At 46.8% G+C, this 22,858-nt stretch overlaps 1 protein-coding gene across 1 annotated transcript in view; it reads left to right on the plus strand.

Annotated features, from left to right (window-relative positions):
• Positions 1 to 22,858, plus strand: part of dok2l (docking protein 2-like) — an 83,151-nt gene that overhangs the window by 23,193 nt on the left and 37,100 nt on the right. The window contains exons 2-3 of the mRNA XM_072267271.1: positions 11,630 to 11,929; positions 19,894 to 20,011. Coding sequence (XP_072123372.1) covers positions 11,630 to 11,929; positions 19,894 to 20,011 — 418 coding nt within the window. The remainder of the gene's footprint in view (positions 1 to 11,629; positions 11,930 to 19,893; positions 20,012 to 22,858) is intronic.

The following is a 22,858-nucleotide window of genomic DNA, read 5'->3' on the forward strand; positions in this document are numbered from 1 at the left end:
CTGATGAAGATTCGACGGGGTGGAAGGTCAGCAGCAGACTACCTGATTGAGTTTCAGACCTTGGCCCAAGAGAATGGCTGGAACTGGGAGGCCTTGACCATGCTATACCATCATGGACTCCGAGGTGAATCCGAGGCCTTGAGAGAACTTAGAGGTTCTGATCGACCGATCCATTCGTCTCAATAATCGCCTGGCAGAGTGCAAGTAGGACTACATTAAGAGTTCGAAGAGGGCTAGCCCGAGCCCAGCCTCAACGCTTCATGGTTCCACCAGCAGCCCCACCTCCCGATCTCAGACCATGACTGGCCTGTCTCTGGCTCAGGATCCTGTCGAGCCCATGCAAACTGGCCACATAAGAATTTCTGCCGAAAAGTGGTTCCGGCGTCGGAGTCGAGGTTGCTGCCATTACTGCCGGGTAGCAGGTCACCTGTGGGCCGAGTGCCCGAAGCTGCAGCTGTCGGGAGAACTGTTCAGACCAAACGGTGTCGGGAGGACTGTGACAGTAGCAGCTGCTCCCCCAACCTCACAGATTTTGGTGTCACGCTGAGGACGGAGATCTCTTGGGGTGTGAACCGACAAGAGGTGAATGTTTTTTTGGACTCTAGGGAAGCTGGATATTTCCTGGACTTGGGGACTGCCCATTGGCTCAATATACCACTGCAGGAGTGGAGTCAGCCCGTGCCCATAACTGTCTCAGATGGCCGTTCGGCTGGTTCCAGGCAGATCCAGCAACATACATTGTTCTTATGGATGAGGATAGAGGATCATGTGGAGGAAATTAGTTTCTATGCCATTGAGCTTTCTCACATTCCCCTGATCCTCAGGCACCCTTTGCCCTCCCAGCATAACCCTTCTGTGAACTGGAAGGAAGGGAGGATCATTACATGGTCCAGTCGCTGCGAGAAGGTATGATTTTGGCTTGGTGTTCTGACCAGCGGCTGATGAGGGGCAGACTTCTGCTCAGGGTCTTCAGGACACCCAGTCATGCCTTCAAGCTAAGACAAGCTGGCCCCAGCCAATAGGCCTGTGTGAGTCCCAACCCTGTCCTGTCAGGGGTCTGCTGGTTCAGGAGAAAACCAAAGGTGTGCCCAATCAGTCTGGAACTCTAGCAGCTAAGCCAAAGGGCACCATTTTCCAGGTCCCGACTAAGGGGAGGGCTCCAAAACAGAAACCCTTGGAGCCTGCTCCCAGGGGCACAGGGACCATCTGTCGCGCCTCGCTGCTGAAGTCTGAGGAGATGAACGAGGATTTGGACTGTGATTTGGCCTCTGTTTTCATTAAAGACTCTTGTGGACCAATGGTGGTGGTGGGGGGGGGGGTACTCTGGGGTCTGCCAAATCACCCCCACCACTGACTGATTCTTAGAGGAACGTTCAGGGGTAATTGCAGCATCCAAGCTGGTAGAAATCCCTTCAGTCTACGAGGATTGAGAAGAGGTCTTCGGTAAGGGAAAGGCCTCAACTCTTCCACTGTTTTGACCCTACAACTGTGCTATAAATCCATTGCCTGGTACTTGTCTTCCACGGGGTCGATTATAGTATACGCCCAGAGAGAACACTATGGAGGAGTTCATGAAGGAGACTCTTACCAAGAGATTCATTCCACCCTTCACCTCTCCAGCCAGTGCTGGCTTCTTCCCCGTGCAGAAGAGGGATGGGAGCCAGTGGTCTTGCATTGATTATAGAGAACAGAATTGCATAACGGTCAAAAATTGTTACCCTTTTCTACTCATGAACACTGTTCTCAAGATTCTCCAAGGGGCAAGGATATTCACAAAGCTTGAATATAATCTGGTTCGCGTAAGGAAGGTGATGAGTGGAAGATGGCATTTAACACACCGACAGAGAACCATAAGTATCTGGTCATGACCTTTGACCTTGCAAAAGCCCCAGCAGTTTTCCAGGCCTTTATAAACGACGTGCTCTGGGATGCTCTCCATAAGTACACCTTGGTCTACTTGGACAACATCTTAACTTTCTCAGAGTCCAGGGAGGAGTACATCACTCACGTGAGAGACATCCTGAAGAGGCTTCTTTGTCATGGACTTTACGTCAAGCTGGAGAGATCTGAATTTCATGTAACAATAATTTCATTTTTGGTTTCATCATCTTTAACTGCAATCTCAAGATGGATCCTAGTAAGACACAGGCAGTTGGAGATTGGCCACAACCATCCAGTGTGAAACAAGTCCAACAATTCCTGGGATTTGCCAACTTTTACAGAAGGTTCATCAGAAACTTCAGTTGAGTGGCGGCTCCACTGATGGCACTAACCAAGAAATCTACGCGCCCTTTTGTTCGGACTACCGAAGCAGAGGCAGCCTTCACGGAGCTCAAACAGAGTTCATGACAACTCCCATTTTGGTTGCATCTAACCTGGACCTTCCCTTCATCATGGAGGTGGATGCCTCAGACATCAGTGTGGGTGCAGTTTTATCTCATCGAACACCTTGGACAATAAACTGCACCCGTGTGCATTCTTCTCCAGGCGGCTATCCCTGCCAGAGGTGAACTAAGACATCGGGAATCAGGAGCTTTTTGTGGTTAAGTTAGCTTTAGAAGAATGGCGGCACTGGCTAGAAAGGGCCAAGAACACTTTTATCGTTTGGACCGACCACAAGAACCTGGAGCCCAAGACGCTGACTCCATGCAGGCCAGGTGATCTTTGTTCTTTAACCACTTTCATTTTATCCTGACCTATCACCGGGGTCAAAGAACCAGAAGCCAGTTGCCTTGTCCCGTCAGTTTGACGAATCGGAACGGGAGGAGCAGCCTACTACCATTTTGCCCCAAGCCAAGATGGTAGCGTCAATTCACTGGGGAATCGACACCCTTGTTCGCAGGGCCCAGGCGCAAGAGGAGATCCCGAAGAACGGTCCTCTGGGTCGGCTGCTTGTCCCAAGTTCCGTCTGGTCCCAGGTACTCCAATGGGGACATTCATCGAGAATGACGCTCATCCAGGGTTTGCCAGGACCCTTGAGTTTATCAAGAGGGGTATTGGTGGCCTGGAATGACAAAGGAAGTGTGGCAGTATGTGCAGGCATGCGAGGTGTGCGCCCGGAACAAGGACCCTTGTACCCATCCTCAAGCACCTTTTCCAGACACACCATGGGCTCACATCTCCATGGACTTTGTCATGGTTCTTCCTCCTTCCAAGGAGAAGACCATTATCATGGGAATTGTGGATTATTTTTCAAAGTCCTGCAAATTCATCACCTTGGACTGACTACCATCTGTGGTGGAGAAGGCCGAAATTGTCCTTCATCAAGTCTTCAGGATCCATGCTTTTCCGGTGAATGGTGAATATTGTGTTGATCATGGTCCACGATTTGCATCACACTTCTGGAGGGCATTTTGCAAACTGATTGGAGCAACAGCAAGTCTTTTCTTTGGATTTCATCCACAGTCCAAAAGCCAGATGGAGTGGGTGAACCAAGATCTGGAATGAAGTCTGAGGTGCCTGGCCTCTGAAAGACCGGATGAGAGCAGCAATGATTTGACGTGGGCAAAGGTTGCCCTCAGCACCTTACGGCATTCAGTGCACAGAATGTTCCCTTTGGAATGTCCATTTGGGTACTCTCAGCCACCCTTTCCGGAAAAAGAGGCTGAGGTTAGGGTCCCTGTGGCTGAAGATCTCGTCCAATGCTGCAAGCAAACATGAATTAAGACAAAAGAGTTTTTGATGGACTCTACCCGGAGAGCAGAGACCAAGGCAAACTGAAAGAGAAGACAGGCAACTGCTTTACAGCTTGGGCAACAGTTCTGGCTCTCCACTCATGAATTGCCTCTCTGAGTCGAGTCCAGAAAATCCGCACCCAAGTTCAATGGACCCTTCAGAATTCTCAGGAAGGTAAACCTAGCAGCTCCCCAAGACCCTCAAGATCAATCCCACTTTCCAGGTTTCCAAGTTAAAGCCTGTGAACACCAGCCTGTTAGCCCAACCACCACCCAGGTTTGTTGGCAGCGAGCACGCTTTCGCTGAGAGGAGAAGTTTGTACTCACATACTGTTCGAGGTGTTCAGCAATATCTCATGGATTGGGAGGCATTGGGACTAGAGGAGAGATGCTCAGGGCTTAAAAGAGACTTCCCAGATTCGGCTTTCATCCACGACTACAATCATCGTCTCTGTGAGCAGCCAGGGCTGTCAGCGATCGGCCATAGGGGACGGGGTCCTGTTACAACATGCGCCCATCTGCACCAGCTTCTGAGGTTCAGACGCCCTAACCCCCCGGAGTATGGATAGCTGGTGTGGCCCCTTTAAAGTTTCAGGACAGTCCCGCTAATTGGCAATTCTGTTTTGGGTGCTAAGGATTGAACATTTAGCGAGCACCTGAACTGAAGTTCGGTGCTCAGTCGTAAGCCTACGTGTGATATTGTCTAATATTTGTTTTGAGCTCCGATCCAGTGTAATACTGTGTCTCAAACCTTGCTTTGGATGTCCCAGAATTTTGGTTCAATTCATTCTCATCAAGCACTCTCGTCACAGGGGCAAGTGAAATTGAGTGAATTTACCCCCTCTGGTTCAGGAGTCTGATGGTTGAAGGGTAATACCTGTTTCTGAACCTGGTGTTGTGAGTCCTGAGGCTCCTGCAGCTTCTTCCTGATGACAGTAGCGAGAAGGGAGCGTGTTCTGGGTGGTGGGGGTCTCTGCTGATGGATGCATCAGTGTTTCATGTGCTGAATGGTTGGGAGGGATTTTCCCATGATGAGCTGTGCCGAATCCATTGCTTTTTGTAGTATTTTACTTTCAAAGGCATTGGTGTTTCCATCCCAGGCTGTGATGCAGCCAGTCAATACGTTCCCCACCACACACCTATCGAAGTTTGCCAAAGTTTTAGATGTCGTGCCGAATCTCATCAAGGTTTCCTCTCAGGCAGGAGCTGATATGTTTCAACACCAGCCTCTCAAAGCACTTTGTCACTGTGGATGTAAGTGTTACTGTGTGATAGTCATTCAGGCAGTCATTGAAGTCATTGAAGCCTGCCTGAAGCAACACAGCTGAAGCGAGAGGTGAAAGATCTCGGAGAACACACCAGCCAGTTGGATCAGCACAGGCTCTTTATCACTTGGCCAGGTACCCCGTCCAGTTCAGATGCTTCCTGTGGATTCACCCCCCTGGAGGCAGCATGCATGTCGGCTTCAGAGACTGAAACCATACAATCATCAGGGCATGTGCGAGTTCACAATGGTTCCTCTTTGTTCTGGAGCTCAAAACGAACATAGCAGGCATTGAGCTGATCTGCAAGCAGAACTCTGTTGCCTCACATGTCACTTGATTTAACGTTATAAGAGGTGATAGCACTCAAACCCTGCCGCGGCTGTCAAGCATCCCTTGAAGATACAAGTTTGGTCGGGAATTTCCACTTTACCATGAGATGGTTTTCTGGAGATCATACCTACTTCTTGTGCCTCTCCAGACTTGAACGCTTGATCTGGCCCTCAGGAGTCTGTGGATCACATGGTTCATCCGAGGCGTCTGATTAGGGAAGACTCTGAGTGATTTAGTGGGGACACACTCATCTACAGTTGTTTTAATAAAGTCTGTTACAACCATGGTGTATTCATTCAGATCCACAGATGAGTGTTTGAACACGGCCCATTTCAATGACTCAAAGCAATCCCGTAATCGATCCTCTGCCTCCCACAATCATCTCGTTGTTGTCCTCAAGAATCATAGTGTCTTTTCTTCCTCTTTCTCAGTCTTACATTAATGTCGTTTATTTTTTTGCTTATTTTGCACACATATAATTTATATATAATTTAAAGTAAATTTATTATCAAAGTACACATATGTCACCTTATACAACCTTGAGATCCATTTTCTTGTGGGCATACTCAATAAATCTATAGAACAATGATCATAACAGGATCAATGAAAGAGCACACAACTGGGGCGTTCAGCTAGAGTGCAGAAGACAACAAACTGGGCAAATACAAAACGAAAGAAATAATAATAATGATAAATAAATAACCAATAGATATCAAGGAACTGAGATGAAGGGTCTTAGAAAGCGAGTCCATAGGTTGTAGGAACAGTTCAGTGACGGGGCGAGTGAAGTTGTGAACCCCTTTGGTTCAACAGCTGAGGGGTAATAACTGTTCCTGAACCTGGTGGTGTGGGTCCTGATGGTTGAGGGGTAATAACCGTTCCTGAACCTGGTGGTGTGGGTCCTGATGGTTGAGGGGTAATAACCGTTCCTGAACCCGCTGGTGAGGGTCCTGATGGTTGAGGGGTAATAACCGTTCCTGAACCCGCTGGTGAGGGTCCTGATGGTTGAAGGGTAATAACTGTTCCTGAACCCGCTGGTGTGGGACCTGATGGTTGTAGGGTAATAACTGTTCCTGAACCTGGTGGTGTGGGACCTGATGGTTGAAGGGTAATAACTGTTCCTGAACCCGCTGGTGTGGGACCTGATGGTTGTAGGGTAATAACCGTTCCTGAACCCGCTGGTGTGGGACCTGATGGTTGAGGGGTAATAACCGTTCCTGAACCCGCTGGTGAGGGTCCTGATGGTTGTGGGGTAATAACCGTTCCTGAACCCGCTGGTGAGGGTCCTGATGGTTGTGGGGTAATAACCGTTCCTGAACCAGCTGGTGTGGGTCCTGAGTCTCCTGTAGGGTAATAACCGTTCCTGAACCCGCTGGTGTGGGACCTGATGGTTGAGGGGTAATAACCGTTCCTGAACCTGGTGGTGTGGGACCTGATGGTTGTGGGGTAATAACCGTTCCTGAACCAGCTGGTGTGGGTCCTGAGTCTCCTGTAGGGTAATAACCGTTCCTGAACCCGCTGGTGTGGGACCTGATGGTTGTAGGGTAATAACCGTTCCTGAACCTGGTTGTGTGGGACCTGATGGTTGTAGGGTAATAACCGTTCCTGAACCCGCTGGTGTGGGACCTGATGGTTGTAGGGTAATAACCGTTCCTGAACCCGCTGGTGTGGGACCTGATGGTTGTAGGGTAATAACCGTTCCTGAACCCGCTGGTGTGGGTCCTGATGGTTGTAGGGTAATAACCGTTCCTGAACCCGCTGGTGAGGGTCCTGAAGCTCCTGTACCTCCTTCCTGATGGCAGCAGTGAGAAGAGAGCATGGCCTGGGTGGTGGGGTTCCCTGATGATCGATGTTGCTTCCCTGCAACAATGCTCTGCGTCGATGTGCTCAATGGTGGGGAGGTGTTGTGGAAATACTAACTAAGAATACCAGAGCAACTTCGTGTTTCATCTTAAGAGTTTATTAACATGATATCATAGAGAGTCTGCAGCAGTCTCCATCGCCACCAGAGCTCTAATTTTTAGGTTATACAGAGCTCATATTTATATAGCAAGACAAACAAATTCACATAACTTTGTTTGGCATCCCATGGTCAGTACATGATCAATCATTTAAAAGACATGTCAATTATCTCTCAGTGTGAGCCTGTTATCAGAACTCATGATTTACCTCTGAATGTGAGCCTAATAGTCCTTTCTGCTCCTATTATCAGGGCTAATGATTGACCCCCAGACGCATCCTCCCTCCTGGTTCCAATCTTACTAATTGGAGTTCCGGGCACTGCGCTTATCATCCAGGGTTATTCTTGACTCACATCAGCAGTCTTACGTTCAGCTGCTCCAGAATGGTCAAGTATCCCATCATACACTAGTTTTAACCATTTCTACTGCAGGAGGGCTTTACCTGGAACAAACTGAGCTGCATCCACTACTTTTTGTAGGATTTTACTTTCAAAGGCATTGTTTTTTCCACATCAGGCTGTGATGCAGCCAGTCAATATACTGTCCACCACACATCTAAAGAAGTTTGTTCATGTTAATTTGAGTTTATGCTTATATGTAACATATGTGCTGCTGGTGTAATAAGCTGATTTAGACCCTGTGTATGTCAGAATCAGATTCGGAATCAACTGAAATTCTGCCATCATCAGCATCTGAGATGTTCGAAGTCCAAAGTACATTTATTATTAAAGTATGTACACTATATCTGACCTTGAGGTTCGTTTCCTTACAGGCAGCCACAAAACAAAGAAACCCAATAGAACCCATTAAAACAAAAGAAGATCGGCGAATACCCAATGTGCAGGAAAAAAAACAAATTGTGCAAACAGTGAAAGTAAGCAAATAACACTGAGAAGTTGAGAGAAGTGAGTCCACAGCTGATTCAGAAGCCTGTTAGTTACACACCACAGCCTCACTTCAGCACCTAGATCAGTAAACCTCATGGGCCAGCGAGCTGAAACAACACGTCCCTCACCCCAGCCCTGACACCCTGACCGAAAAAATACCAGGTCAGGCAGGCGTTCAAAAGCTCAGCTCCAAAAAGGAAGTTACAGGTTATTGTTTGCAGTGATCGCTGACCGGAAAATGTTTTGTTGTTTTCTTTGTTTTACTTACCACCAGCACCACCTTGAACCAGACATTTACCTATGACAATGATAAACCTGAAGCTGATCAACACGTTGACAGATCAGCCATAATAATCTCGTTTGGGTGGATGCTGCGTGATGTGTCCCCCTGATACAAATCAGTACCACAAAATAACAAACAGTACACAATATGCAATTAAACGATTGATCTTTATAATTCTTAATTTGACTATAGGGTTAGTAAAGGAACAAAAAAAAAGAAAAAGGGCCCATTCTCAAGAAAGGCCTATTTCTCAACATTGGAGCTCACGGTTTCCCCGTCTATTCGTTCTCCATCGAATTCCTCCCCAGGTACTGACTCCAAACCCCATTCCAAGTCCACTCCATCCTGTAGTCTATGACTTCTCCGTTCTGGAACCTTCTCTCCCCATCTTCCGCCGTACATAAGACAGAGAAATCTCTGCTCCCAGACCCTCAAGAAAGAACAACATGCCTCTCATTGGCTAGCATACATTCCAAAGCCCCCATTATCTCTAGTCACAACCCAAACATTGCTGCTACAGAGAAACCCTTACCTTAGCAGTGAAACATTACAGAGAGGCCATTACATTAGCAGTGAAACCTTACAGCACGTCACAACGGTATATGTGATAAATAAATTCAAATCAAAGTCTGATTTAATATTATCGGCATGTGTTGTATAAGCTGTTTTCTCTGCAGCAGCAGTGCACTACAATACAAACATTAAAAACTGAGAGTTACAGTAAGAATTTTTATATTAAATGGTTAAATTAAATAAGTAGTACCAAAAAAAGTAATGAGGTAGTGTTAACAACAGGAATTCTGCAGATGCTGGAAATTCAAGCAACACACATCAAAGTTGCTGGTGAACGCAGCAGGCCAGGCAGCATCTGTAGGAAGAGGTGCAGTCGACGTTTCAGGCTGAGACCCTTCGTCAGGACTAACTGAAGGAAGAGTGAGTAAGGGATTTGAAAGTTGGAGGGGGAGGGGGAGATCCAAAATGATAGGAGAAGACAGGAGGGGGAGGGATAGAGCCAATATACCTCTTGACCATCCTCTGGGTCCCCCCCCACCCCCCGTCTTTCTTCCCGGACCTCCTGTCCCATGATCCTCTCGTATCCCTTTTGCCAATCACCTGTCCAGCTCTTGGCTCTATCCCTCCCCCTCCTGTCTTCTCCTATCATTTTGGATCTCCCCCTCCCCCTCCAACTTTCAAATCCCTTACTCACTCTTCCTTCAGTTAGTCCTGACGAAGGGTCTCGGCCTGAAACATCGACTGCACCTCTTCCTACAGATGCTGCCTGGCCTGCTGCATTCACCAGCAACTTTGAATGAGGTAGTGTTCATGGGTTCATTATCCACTCAGAAATTGGATGGTGGCGGGGAAGAAGCTGTTCCTGAATCATTGAGTGTGTGCCTTCAGACTTCTGAACCTCCTCCCTGATGGTAGCAATGATGAGAGGGCATGTCCTGGGTGATGGATGTCCTTTATGATGGATGCCAGCATTTTGAGGCATTATTTCTTGAAGATGAATTTGAATTGCTCTTTTGCACTGGACAATTTATTTTTGTACCTGAACGTGAACCTGATTGGAATGGTAGGGAAGTTATTGGAGAAAATGCCAAGGGAAAGATGTTCACCTGGAAAAGCAGGAGCTGATCAGGGATAGTCAGCTTGGTTTTGCACAGGGAATTGCTGTCCCACAGATTTGATGTTTTTTTTGAGAAGGTGAGAAAGAAGACCGATGAAGATACGGTGGACTTCAATAAGATGTTTGACAAGGTCCTGCATGGTAGGCTGGCCCAGAAGACTATGTAACAAGTATATTCGATTCCCTTGTATAGGTTGCGATATAGAATATAAAAGTCAAGACATAATGCTGTAACTTTATAAAACACTATTTAACCACTTGGAGAATTGTGTGCAGTTCTGGTCACCACATCATGGGCAGGGATGTAGTTGCTCTGGATAGAGCACAGAGACGACTCACCAGGATGTTTGAGCAAAAACAGAGGAGTGAAAAAACTCAGGGAGCTGAGCAACATCTGTGGAGGCAAAAGGTGTAAGTCAATGTTTTGGGTGGAGTCCTGATGCTGTGACTCGACCCAGAAAGTCAGTGGCTTTTGTGACTTCAGCAGGACGTTGCTGGTTTGGATGACTAGTTATGAGAAGAGATTGCAGAGGCTGGGGCTTTTCCCAGGAACGAAGGATGACTTTATGAAGTTCTGAGAGACATAAATAGATTAGGCTGTCTGCATTTTTAATCTCATGGTAGCCATATCAAAAATAAGAGGGCATGGGCAAGATGAGAGGGAAGAGTTTTAAAGGGGATCTGAGAAGGAGGTCTCTTTTACCCAGAGAGTGTTGATATTTGGAACAAACTGCCAGAGGAGGTGGTGGAGTCAGAAACATTTAACAGGCAAAACATACAAGGAAATGGACCTTACACTGGCAAAAAGGATTGGCGCAGATGATCCGTTGCTGTCTATAAGGAGTTTGTACGCTCTCCCCATAACTACAGGGATTTCCTTCGACATTCCAAAGACGTAACAGTTAGTAAGTTAGAGTCATAGAGCACTACAGTGCAGAAACGTGTCCTTCAGCCTGTCCATTCTGTACCTAACCATTAATCTGCCTAGTCCCATCGACCTGCATCTACACTATCGCCCGCCATACCCCTCCCATCCATGTATCTATCCAAATTTCTTCTACATGTTGAAACCAGAGGGCAGGCATTGAAGTTTCAAGGGGTAAGTTTTTTACTCAGAGACTGGTGGATGCCTGGAATGTGTTGCCTGATATGGTGGTAGAGGCAAATACATTAAAGGCTTTTAAGAACTGTTTAGATAGGCCCATGGAATATGAAGAAGATGGAGGGTTATGGGCATTGTGTAGGTAGGAAGGATTAGTGTTTGGCAGTGCTTGATTTACTTTTTAGCTGGGCTGGCACAACACTGTGGGCCGAATGGCCTGTTCCTGTGCTGTACTGCTCTATGTTCTATGGTCTAAATCGAACCCACGTCCACCACTTGCAATGGCAGCTCACTCCACACTTTCACCACCCTCTGAGTGAAGAAATTCCCCCTCAGGTTAATTGTTCACATGGGTATAATGGGGCTCATTGGACTGGAAGGGCCTGTCCCTGTCCTGTATATCTAAACAAATAATAAAAGGACAGCCAGCATTTGGCGATAGGCTGAAGGACCTATTTGTGTGCTTTACAACTCTAACTGTCTCTGTTTCCCCACAGAAATGGAAGAAGATTTGGGTCTTGCTCTATGGAGAGAGCAATTGCTCTGTCGCTCGCCTGGAGTATTTTGATTTCAAGGAGGGCATGAGCTTGACTGAGAGACAAAGCACAAAGAAGACGGAGAGTAAAAAGGTCATAAAGCTGAGTGACTGTATCCGCATCACAGACGCGCCAGGCGAGAGCTGCCCCAGTGACTGTCGATCATTTCACCTGGAGACTATCGAGAAGCTCTTTGTCTTTGCGGTGGAGTGCTCAGAGTATGATGACTGGAACAAGAGCCTGTGTGAAATGGCCTTTCCAGTAAGTACCAAACAGAAGCTTCCTCTGCAACTCTGTGCAGTTGTTCATGGTTTTAACGTGAATCTGTATCCCGATGTTAATGGCCTGAGTATCCCTAATTTATCTGCCTCTACCACCAACCTGGCAGGATATCCCATGTACCCATCACTCTCCGTGTAAAAAACTTCCCCTTATACTATCCTCAATCACCTTAAAATCATAACCCCTTGCATCAGCCATTTCCACACTGGGAAAAAGTCTCTGGCTGTCCACTCGATCTATGCCTCTTATCTTGTATACTGTACCTCTATCAAGTCACTTCTCATCCTCCTTCATTCCACAGAGAAAAGTCCTAGCTCACTCCACCTCTCCTCATAAGACATGCTCTCTAATCCAGGCAGCATCCTGATAAATCTCCTCTGCACCCTCTCTGAAGCTTCCACATCTTCCTGTAATGAGGTGAGCAGAACTGAACACAATTCTCCAAGATCCAGATGACAAATTTTTACCTTTGACACGACTCTGTTTATACCGAATGACTTCCTGTGCCTTCAAGAAACTTCGCTGAGCCAGCCATATGCAGTGCTCATTCAGATTTAAGCTCCTTAAACTTATCACTTTTACAAAGACTTTCAAACTTTCTGTTTTGTATATTTAATCAAAGTAGATGTGTGACAAATATAGACGTAGGTCATCAGATAGCTCCTCCTGTACTGTACCTAATAAAGTGGCTACTGTGTGTATGTTTGTGGATGACGTATGTTGCAATTCTTTGAAGAAATAACGTGCAGGATAGACAAAGGAGAGTCAGTTGATGTTGTGTCCTTGGATTTTCAGAAGGCCTTTGACAAGATGCCTCACATGAGGCTGCTTAACGGCTACGAGCCCATGGTATTACAGGAAAGATTCTAGCGTGGATAAAGCAGTGGCTGATTGGCAGGAGGCAAAGAGTGGGAATAAAGGGAGACTTTTCTGATTGGCTGCTGGTGACTAGTGGTGATCCACAGGGTTCTGTGCTATATGTCAATGATTTAGATGATGGAATTGATGGCTTTGTTGCAAAGTTTGCAGATGATATGAAGTTAGGTGGAGGTGCAGGTAATTTTGAGGAAGTAGAGAGGCTACAGAAGGACTCAGACAGATTAGAGAATGGGCAAAGAAATAGCAGGTGGAGTACAGTGTTGTGAAATGTATAGTCTTGCACATTGGTGCAAGAAATGAAAGGGTTGACTATTTTCTAACTGAAGAGAAAATACAAAAATTGAGGCACAAAGGGAGTTGGGAGTCCTTGTGCAGGATTCCTTTAAGGTTAATTTGCAGGTTGAGTCTGTGGTGAGGAAAGCAAATGAGATGTTAGCATTCATTTCAAGAGGACCCGAATATAGAAGCAAGAATGTAATGTTGAGATTTATAAAGCACTGGTGAGGCCTCACTTGGAGTATTGTGAGCAGTTTTGGGGCCCTTATCGTAGAAAGGATGTGCTGAAAGGAGGATTGCAAAAATGATTGTGGAATTGACTGGCTTGTCATATGAAGAGTGTTCGATGGTTCTGGGCCTGCATTCACTAAAATTCAGAAGTGGAGTGATGACCTCAATGAAACAGATTGAATAATGAAAGGCCATGATAGAATGGGCATAGAGAGGATATTTCTTATTGTGGGAGAGTCTAAGATCAGAGGCTCAGAATAGAGGGACTTCCTTTTAGAATGGAGGTGAGGAGGAATTTCTTTAACCAGAGAGTGGTGAATCTGTGGAATTCTTTGCCACAGGCAGCTGTGGAGGCCAAGTCCTTATGTACATTTAAGGCAGAGTTGGTCAGGGCATGAAGGGATATGGGGAGAAGGCAGGAGATTGGGGATGAGTGGAATATTTGATCACCATGAAGAAAAGTTGGAGCAGATTTGATGGGCCAAATGGCCAATTCTGCTCCGATATCTTATGGTCTTCTGCTGCTGTGGCCCATCCATTTCATTGTTGGCTATGTTGTGTGTTTAGGGATGCTCTTCTGCACAACACTGTTATAATGCGTGGTTATTTGAATTGCTGTCGCCTTCCTGTCTGCTTGAACCAGTCTGGCCATTCTCCCCTGACCTCTCTCAATAACCAAGCATTTTCACCCACTGAACAGCTGCTTACTGGATGATTTTTTATTTTTCACACCATTTTCTTTAAACTCTAGAGACTGTTTTGGGTGAAACTCCCAGGAGATCAGTGTCTCTGAGATACTCAAACCTTGTCATCGGCGCTGACAATCATTCCACGGTCAAAGTCACTAAGATCACATTTCTTCCCCAGTCTGATGTTTGGTGTGAACAACAACTGAACCTCTTGACCGTGTCTGCATGCTTTTATGCATTGAGTTGCTGCCACATGATTGACTGGTTAGATATTTGCATTAATGAGCAGGTGTATGGTGTACCTAAAGAAGCGGTCACTGTGTGTAGGTCTTTATTACCAGACAGAGTTCCATCAGCCCAAATGAAACTGGCCTTGAGTGGGAATGGCGGCAGAATGGGTTACAGCACAACAGAGATAATGAAAGAAGGCAGCTACTGAGCAACACACAGTCTGCTGGAGGAACTCAACAGTTCAAATTTAATTTTTACAAAAATTATTGACATAAAGTGTGGTACAGGCCCTTCCAGTCCAATGAGCCCACCTAGCCCTATTACACCCTCGCGACCAATTAATCCACTAACTGGTATGTCCGCAATGTAGGAGGAAACCGGAGCACCCGGAGGAAACCCACACAGTAATGAGGCGAATGTACGAACTCCTTACAGGTCATGGCAGTGCTGAACCCAGCATTCTGGCACTGTACAGCGCCGTGCGAACCGCTTTGCTACTGTGTCATCCCAAACAGCAAGTCTCACACAGCAGCTATGGGGGCAGGGGGGACTAACAACGTTTCTGATCGAGACCCTGCACAGAGTCTGACTGACTGACTGAAATCCCCAGCAGATTGTTGCTTCATTCTTACAGAATGTCCCAAAACATGTTAATGGAAATGTATACTTCTGAATTCACAAGGTAGGTCTTTACACGAGGCAAGGCTCCCATAAATATCAATGAGATGATGACCCAGTGTACAGCTGGCTGATGGGTGAGTACCCCTGTCCTTGGTAGCTGTACCATGGAACCTTTCCAGGGGATGGGTCATCTGACCTCAGTGGAACCCAGTGCTCCTGGCTGTGCAGATCTCCCTCATCACCAGCGGATGTATTCACTGTGCAGATCTCCCTCATTACCAGCGGGTGTGCTAACAGTTCCATCCCTGGAGGGAAATGTGAACGTGGAACATCTGGTTCTCAAAGCAAGTGTCCTACCCTCCCAACCACAGCCGAATTGATACATTAGGGCACCACGGCAGCATAGCCTAACATTATTACAGCTCGGGACGTCTGAGTTCGGAGTTTAATTCTGATGTCCTCTGTAAGAAGGCTGTCTGACCTCCCCATGGAATGTGTGGGTTTCCTGTAGGGGCTCTGGTTTCCTACAGGCACTCCTGTTTCCTACAGACACTCTGGTTTCCTACAGGCGCTCCGGTTTCCTACAGCCACCCCGGTTTCCTACAGGCGCTCCGGTTTCCTACAGGCACTCCGGTTTCCTACAGGCATTCGGGTTTCCTACAGGCGCTCCGGTTTCCTACAGGCACTCCGGTTTCCTACAGGTGCTCCGGTTTCCTACAGGCATTCCGGTTTCCTACAGGCGCTCCGGTTTCCTACAGGCATTCTGGTTTCCTACAGCCACTCCAGTTTCCTACAGGCATTCCGGTTTCCTCCTTCAGTCCAAAGATGTACTGGTTGGCAGGTAAACGGTCACTGTAAATTGTCCCATAATTGGGCTGGGGTTAGGTTTATCCAAAGTGGAACAGGCCCTTTGGCCGTCGATCTGCACTGCCCAGCAAACCCTAATTTAATCCTCGCCTAATCACCAATGACCAATTAACCGACCAACTGGTACATCCTTGGACTGTGTGAGGGAACCGGACCAGCCATCAGAAACCCGTGTAGTCACGGGGAGAACGTACAAACTCCTTACAGGCAGTGGTGGGAATTGAACTCGGGTCATTGGTGCTGTGAAGCATTGTGCCAACCGCTATACCACGGTGCCACCCCCAGGGTAAATCAAGGGTTGCTGGGGGGTGCAGCTTGAAGGCCCAGAGGGGTCTAATCCCTGCTGTATCTCAATAGATAAATAGCAAAATACAAGCTATCTGAACAAATCAGACTGATCAACCACAGGAAGATCTCTTGTCTTTTGTCTTCCAGAGGCAACACATGCTAACCTCACACTTCAATGTGTCATAACCTATTTCAGTTACCAATGTCTATCTTAGTACGAGACAAATAACTTTTTAAACCAGAAATGATAGACAACTGCAAGATATGTTTGGTGTTAACAAGTTTACTGTCAAAAAGTTTGTATGTTCTTTCCATGACCAGCTGCTCTGGTTTCGTCCCACAGTCTAAAGACATACCAATTAGTAGGACCTGTGATTAGGCTGGGGTTAAATCGGTGGGCTGCTGGATGGTGCGGCTTGTCGGGCTGGAAGGGCCTGTTGTACACTGTGTCTCTAAATAAACAAAAAATAACCATTAGGGTGCAGCCCTGGGATATTGGCTAGGCACATCAGGAACTAGCAGCCACTGTAACAGAGAATCCAAACAGGAAGCTATGGAAATATATACACATGGAAAGAATGGAGTCTCTGATAAAGAAATGTTTTCTTTTAGTCAAAGAATAGAGATCAGAGATAAAACTTAGAAAATAAAACATTACAGCACAGAACAGACCCTTCGGCCCACAATATTCTGCCAACCCTTTAACCCCTACTCTAAGATCACCAACCCTTCCCTCCATTTTTCTATCATCCGTGTGCCTATCTCTTAAATGTCCCTAATGTATCTGCCTCTACCACCACTCCTGACAGGGCATTCCACACACCGCCACTCTCTGTGCAAAAAAATCCTACGTCAGACATCCCCTCTATACTTCCCTCCAGTTATCGTATAGTTGTGCTCCATCATATTAGCTGTTTCCACCCTGGGAAAAGGCCTCTGGCTGTCCACATAGTCATAGTCATAGTCATACTTTATTGATCCCGGGGGAAATTGGTTTTCGTTCACTCTATCTATGCCTTTTTATCATCTTGTACACCTCTATCAAGTCACCTCTCATCCTCCTTCTTTCCAAAGAGAAACAGTCTAGCTCACTCAACCTATCCTCATAAGGCATGGTCTCTAATCCAGGCAGCATCCTGGTAAATCTCCTCTGCACCCTCTCTAATCCAGGCAGCATCCTGGTAAATATCCTCTGCACCCTTTCTAATCCAGGCAGCATCCTGGTAAATCTCCTCTGCACCCTTTCTAATCCAGGCAGCATCCTGGTAAATCTCCTCTGCACCCTCTCTAATCCAGGCAGCATCCTGGTAAATCTCCTCTGCACCCTCTCTAATCCAGGCAGCATCCTGGTAAATCTCCTTTACACCCTCTCTAAAGTCTCCATATCCTTCCTATAATGAGGTAATTAGAACTGAACACGATGCTCTATGTAAACTGAACATGTATTCCAAGATCTGGATGACAACTTTCTGTGTGACACACCTGTTGTTAAACCAGGAGTAACAGAACTCCTATTCAGACTTTTGTCTCTCTGTTCTGGTGTGCATAAAGGTCAATTTCAAGTTTATTTTTGTAAACACCAAGAGATTCTGCAGCTACTGGAACTTTTGAGCAATACACACAAAACACTGAGGGAACTGAGCAGGTCAGGCAGCATCTGTGGAGAGGAGTAAACTGTCAACGTTCTGGGCTGAGACCCTTCATCAATCGTCTGTTGTTACCACCACAAGCCTGTGTACGCACAGGTGCCATGAAAAACTAATCTGCAGCAGCACCACAGACAGAGCGTCAGATACACAATATTCAGAAAAAGATTAACATAGATTACACACTTAGAAATTGCACTAAGCAAGAGCAATACAGAGCTATCGACTGTCGTGTGAATCAGGTGGGAAGGACTCCAGTGGGCTGACATCCTGGGTTTAAAGGTAATGCTGGAGGAACAGGTCAGACAGTTCTCTGCACATGCCTTCTAGGTCTGAATTTACCAAATATTAAACGTATTCTGAAATCTCGTCTCAATACCTCTCCCCCACAACCATGCTTTCTTTTCAGTCTCTGTGCTGGGAAATATTTTGTCATTCATTTTGTCAAAACAACTTTTACACAATATGTATGTTCTTCTTCCCTGTGCTGACACTTCAAAAAATTGAACGTTATCATTTCCAGCTTAACCCCTCCTCAAAGCTTCTCATTTCTCCCGTACCCCTGCTGTGGTCTGGAGGTTAAGCACAATTCACAACACACAGCTCCCTGAAAGTATGTTTGTAGTTGCATGGGTTGACAGGTTGCTAGAGAAGGTGGAGGGCATGCTTGAGACACTGAGCTCAAGAGCTGGGGAGTTATCTTGTAATATTCTGATGAGACCACATCAGCAGTAAATTATAAACACAAGAGATTCAGTAGAAGCTGGGAATCCAGAGCAATGCACACAACAAGCAGCCAGCAGGATTTCTCACTTTAATTCCCGTCCGCATTCCCATTCCAACTTGTTGGTCCATAGCCTACTCTACTGCCACGATGAGGATCAACACCTCATATTCCATTTGGGTAGCCTCCAACTTGACGACATGAACATCAATTTCTATAACTTCCAGCAATTTCTCTCCCTTCCCCTTTCTCCCTTTTCCATTTCCCATCCTGTCTCCCCTCTTACCTATTCTCTTCTCCTCACTTGCCATCAACTCCCTCTGGTGTCCCTCCCCTTACCCCTTCTCCCATGGTCCACTGTCCTTAGCTATCAAATTCCTTCTTTTTCAGCCCTTTCCCTTTTCCACCTATCACCTCCCAGTTTCTCACCCACCCATCTCCCTCCTCACCTGGTCTCACCTACTACCTTCTAGCTTATACATCTTCCCCCTCCCCTCACCTTTTAAGTCTGGCTTCTGTCCCCTTCGTTTCCAGTCCTGATGAAGAGCCTTGCCCTGAAACAATGGCTGTTTATTCTTCCCCAAAGGTGCTGTCTGACCCGTTGAGTTCTTCCAGCAATTTCTGTGGGTTGCTCTGTCATATTGCATTCATTTCTGGTTGCCCATCACAGGAAGGGTGTGGAGAGGGTGCAGAAGAGGTTCACCATGACTTTGCCTGGATTGGAGGGTATGTACTCCCAGGAGAGGTTGGTCAAAGTTGGGCTGTTTTTCCTGGAGTGGTGCAGGCTGACGGGAGACCTGATGGGAGTTTATAAAATGGTGAGATTCTGGGCAGCAAAATCCAGTCAGTATCTTTTGTCCCCAGGGTGGAAATGCCTAATACCAGAGGGCAGCATTTAAACTGAGAGGGAGTAAATTCAAAGCAGACGGGAAGGGCAAGTTTTGAACAGAGGGTGTGGGTGTCTGGATATATCTGCCAGGGCGGTGGTGGAGGCGGATATGATAGTGGTATTAAGGAAGCTCTGAGATAAGCATCTGAAATTTCGGGGAATGAAGGGATACAGGTAGAAGGGATTAGGTTAGTTAAGAATTTAGTTACTAGTTTAATTAGCATGATGCAAAATTGGTGGCTGAAATACCAGTTCTGGTTCTGTACTGTTCTATGTTTGGCTGAGATCTTTTTCTGACTGATATCATTTACTGGTGCCAGTTTGCCCTCCGTTGAGTAGGTGGTGGATGGTCATATGAGCAGTTGCTGCATACCAGTGATGACAGGGAGACAATCTCTGAAGGGTATTGATACTGGCTGGGCTTACCCAACTCGTAAAGACACTGCCCAGAAGGCAACAATGGCAAACCACTTCTGTGGAAAACTTTGCCAAGGACAATCATGGTCATGAGACCATGATCACCCATGTCATACGACACGGCACATAATGATGGCGTCATACGACACAGCACATGATATTGATGATGATGTTTGTCCTTCTAGATGCATTGGAACGAATGGCCTGGGCTATGTAAGAGTGACTCTACACAGCGATCAAAGAAGACAAAGAATAACTCTGTGGAAATGGAGGAGAACACATTGTACAGTACACACAAGGCCGGTAAGGGAGATTCTCTCTCACTTCTGTTCAGTTCGTGCACAATTCTACATAATTATTCAAAAAGGACATATTCTGAGATATCTCTACTTGTGATTAGGAGACTGAGGCAGGGTGTCTGATGATATGTGATCGTCGGTAATAAATCTGGTTAGGAGTGGTTGGGTGACTGACTGCAGCTTTTGACTAGTGTCTAGATGTACAGTATATGTAAGAGACAGGAACAGGAAGCTGGGCAGTCAGCTAGACCAGTTTGTGTTGAATGGGAACACTGGCACACACCAGACGGTTTGAACAACCTGGACATTCCACAGCACCCCCACCCCTCCCCATTGCTTTTAACACAAACACTAAGAAAAAGGATTTTCTAAAATTTATAGGAGTACGGAATTCAGTTGGGAGAACAAGAAATATGTCTGCAAAGACTGCAGATTGTATCTGGGGCTCCCAATGTGGCCTCCTCTACATTGAAGAGCCCCTGGCAAGGATTGGGGAACTGCTTCATCGAACACTATCACTCTGTCCGCCAGAACAGGTGAGATTTCCCAGTGACCACCCATTTTAATTCTACTTCCCATTCCCTTTCCAACATGCTGGCTTACAGACCCCTCGATGAGGCCATATTCAGGCTGGCAGAGCAACTTCTCATATTCCTTCAAGCTGACAGTGATTTCTCCATTTTCCTGTAATTTTTCGCCCTCCTCTTCACTCTTTTCCCTTTCCTCATTCTGCCTCTCTCTTCACCCCCTCTCTTCTACTCAGCTGCCCATTACTTCCTTCTGTTGCCCCTCCTCCTTCCCTTTCTCCCATGGTCCACTGTCCTCTCCTATCAGATTCCTTCTTCTTCAGTCCTTTACCTCTTCCACCCATCACCTCCCGGCTTCTCACTTTGTCCTCCAACCCCCACCCCGACACCTCCCTCCTCACCTGCTCTCACCTCTCACTTGCCAGCTGTACTCCTTCACCTCACCCCCCCATCTCGTTCTGGCTTCTGCCCCGTTACCCTCCAGTCCTGATGAAGGATCTTGAACCAAAACCTCGACTGTTTATTCGCCTCCATAGATGCTGCCTGACCTGCTGAGTTCCGCCAGCATTTTGCATCTGATTGCAAGAAGAACCAAGTGTCCTGACCTCAGGCTAGATTGCTGGAGCTCATGTAAACCATGGGTACAGTTTGGATATTTAGGGTTAACAGCAGTGAGTTACATGGTTAAAACTCCATCCTTCTTGTCAGAGGATCTATCATGACTATCATGTCTGGAGGATTTCTGCTGTGGGGTCTGTGGCTAAGTTTTCCTGCCGGGTGTATGGACTTCATTGTACTATTGTTTTGGTGGGGAGAGAAGGGCTGGTGGAGGAACGGCTCAGCTGCACTTACACAGGATCCAGAATCTCTCACAGGCAGCGAAAAAACATAGAACATAGAAACCCTACAGCACAATACAGGCCCTTCAGCCCACAATGCCGTGCCGAACGTGTCCTTACTTTATAAATTACCTAGGGTTACCCACAGCCCTCTATTTTTCTAAGCTCCATGTACCTATCCAGGAGTCTCTTAAAAAACCCTATCATATCTGCCTCCACCACTGTCGCCGGCAACCCATTCCACGCACTCACCACTCTCTGTGTAAAAAACTTACCCCTGACATCTCCTCTGTACCTACTCCCCAGCACCTTAAACACAAAATACTCTGCAGATTCTGGGGTCAAAGCAACACTCACAACACACTGGAGGAACTCAGCAGGTCGGGCAGCATCCGTGGAAACGATCAGTCAACGTTTCGGACCGAGACCCTTCGTCAGGACTGAAGAGGGAAGGGGCAGAGGCCCTATAAAGAAGGTGGGGGGAGGGTGGGAAGGAGAAGGCTGGTAGGTTCCAGGTGAAAAACCAGCAGAGCAACACCTCATATACCGTCTGGGATGTCTCCAGCCCCTTGGTATGAACATTGAATTCTCTAATTTCCTGTAATTCCCTTCCCCTCCCTGCCCCCTCCCCCAGCTGTCTATCACCTCCCTCATGGTTCCGCCTCCTTCTACTACCCATTGTGTTTTCCCCTATTCCTTCTTCACCTTTCCTGCCTGTCCCCTCCCTGCTTCCCCTCCCCCACCCCTTTATCTTTCCCCTTACTGGTTTTTCACCTGGAACCTACCAGCCTTCTCCTTCCCACCCTCCCCCCACCTTCTTTATAGGGCCTCTGCCCCTTCCTTCTTCAGTCCTGACGAAGGGTTACGGCCTGAATCGTTGACTGATCGTTTCCACGGATGCTGCCCGACCTGCTGAGTTCCTCCATCGTGTTGTGTGTGTTTCAAGGACCTTAAAACTGCGTCCTCTCGTGTTAGCCATTTCAGCCCTTCAGAAAGAGGTCTGAAGTTATTGTTACAGGGAAATGTTTTCAATCTGAAAAATCCATGGATATATTTCAGAAGGAGTTGTGATGAAAGGCTTCTCTGGGATAGAAGCAGGCTGAGATGCCATCCTTGGTGATTTTACTGCATGCAGTGTGCACGCAGAGTGATGTGCAGCTTCGGTGAGTTGGTATCATTTCAGCAGGCGGCAGAGTACATCTACAGGGATACTGTAGGGTGGCACAGCAGCACAGGTGGTTGCAATCTAGAATTCATTGCCTGAGACTGTGGCGGAGGCTCTTCCAATATTTAAAAAATATCTACAGAAGCATGTAAACTGCAAAAACATAGAAACCTATAGAAAGTGTGAAAGCCTCAATAGAGTGGATGTGGAGGGGATGTTTCCAATGGTGGGTGAGTCTAGGACCAAAGCGCACAGCCTCAGAATCGAGGGCTGTCCATTTGGAACAGACGTGAGGGGAATTTCTTTATCTAGAGGGTGAT

Source organism: Mobula birostris, chromosome 8, assembly GCF_030028105.1.
Source record: "Mobula birostris isolate sMobBir1 chromosome 8, sMobBir1.hap1, whole genome shotgun sequence".
Classification (NCBI taxonomy): domain Eukaryota; kingdom Metazoa; phylum Chordata; class Chondrichthyes; order Myliobatiformes; family Myliobatidae; genus Mobula; species Mobula birostris.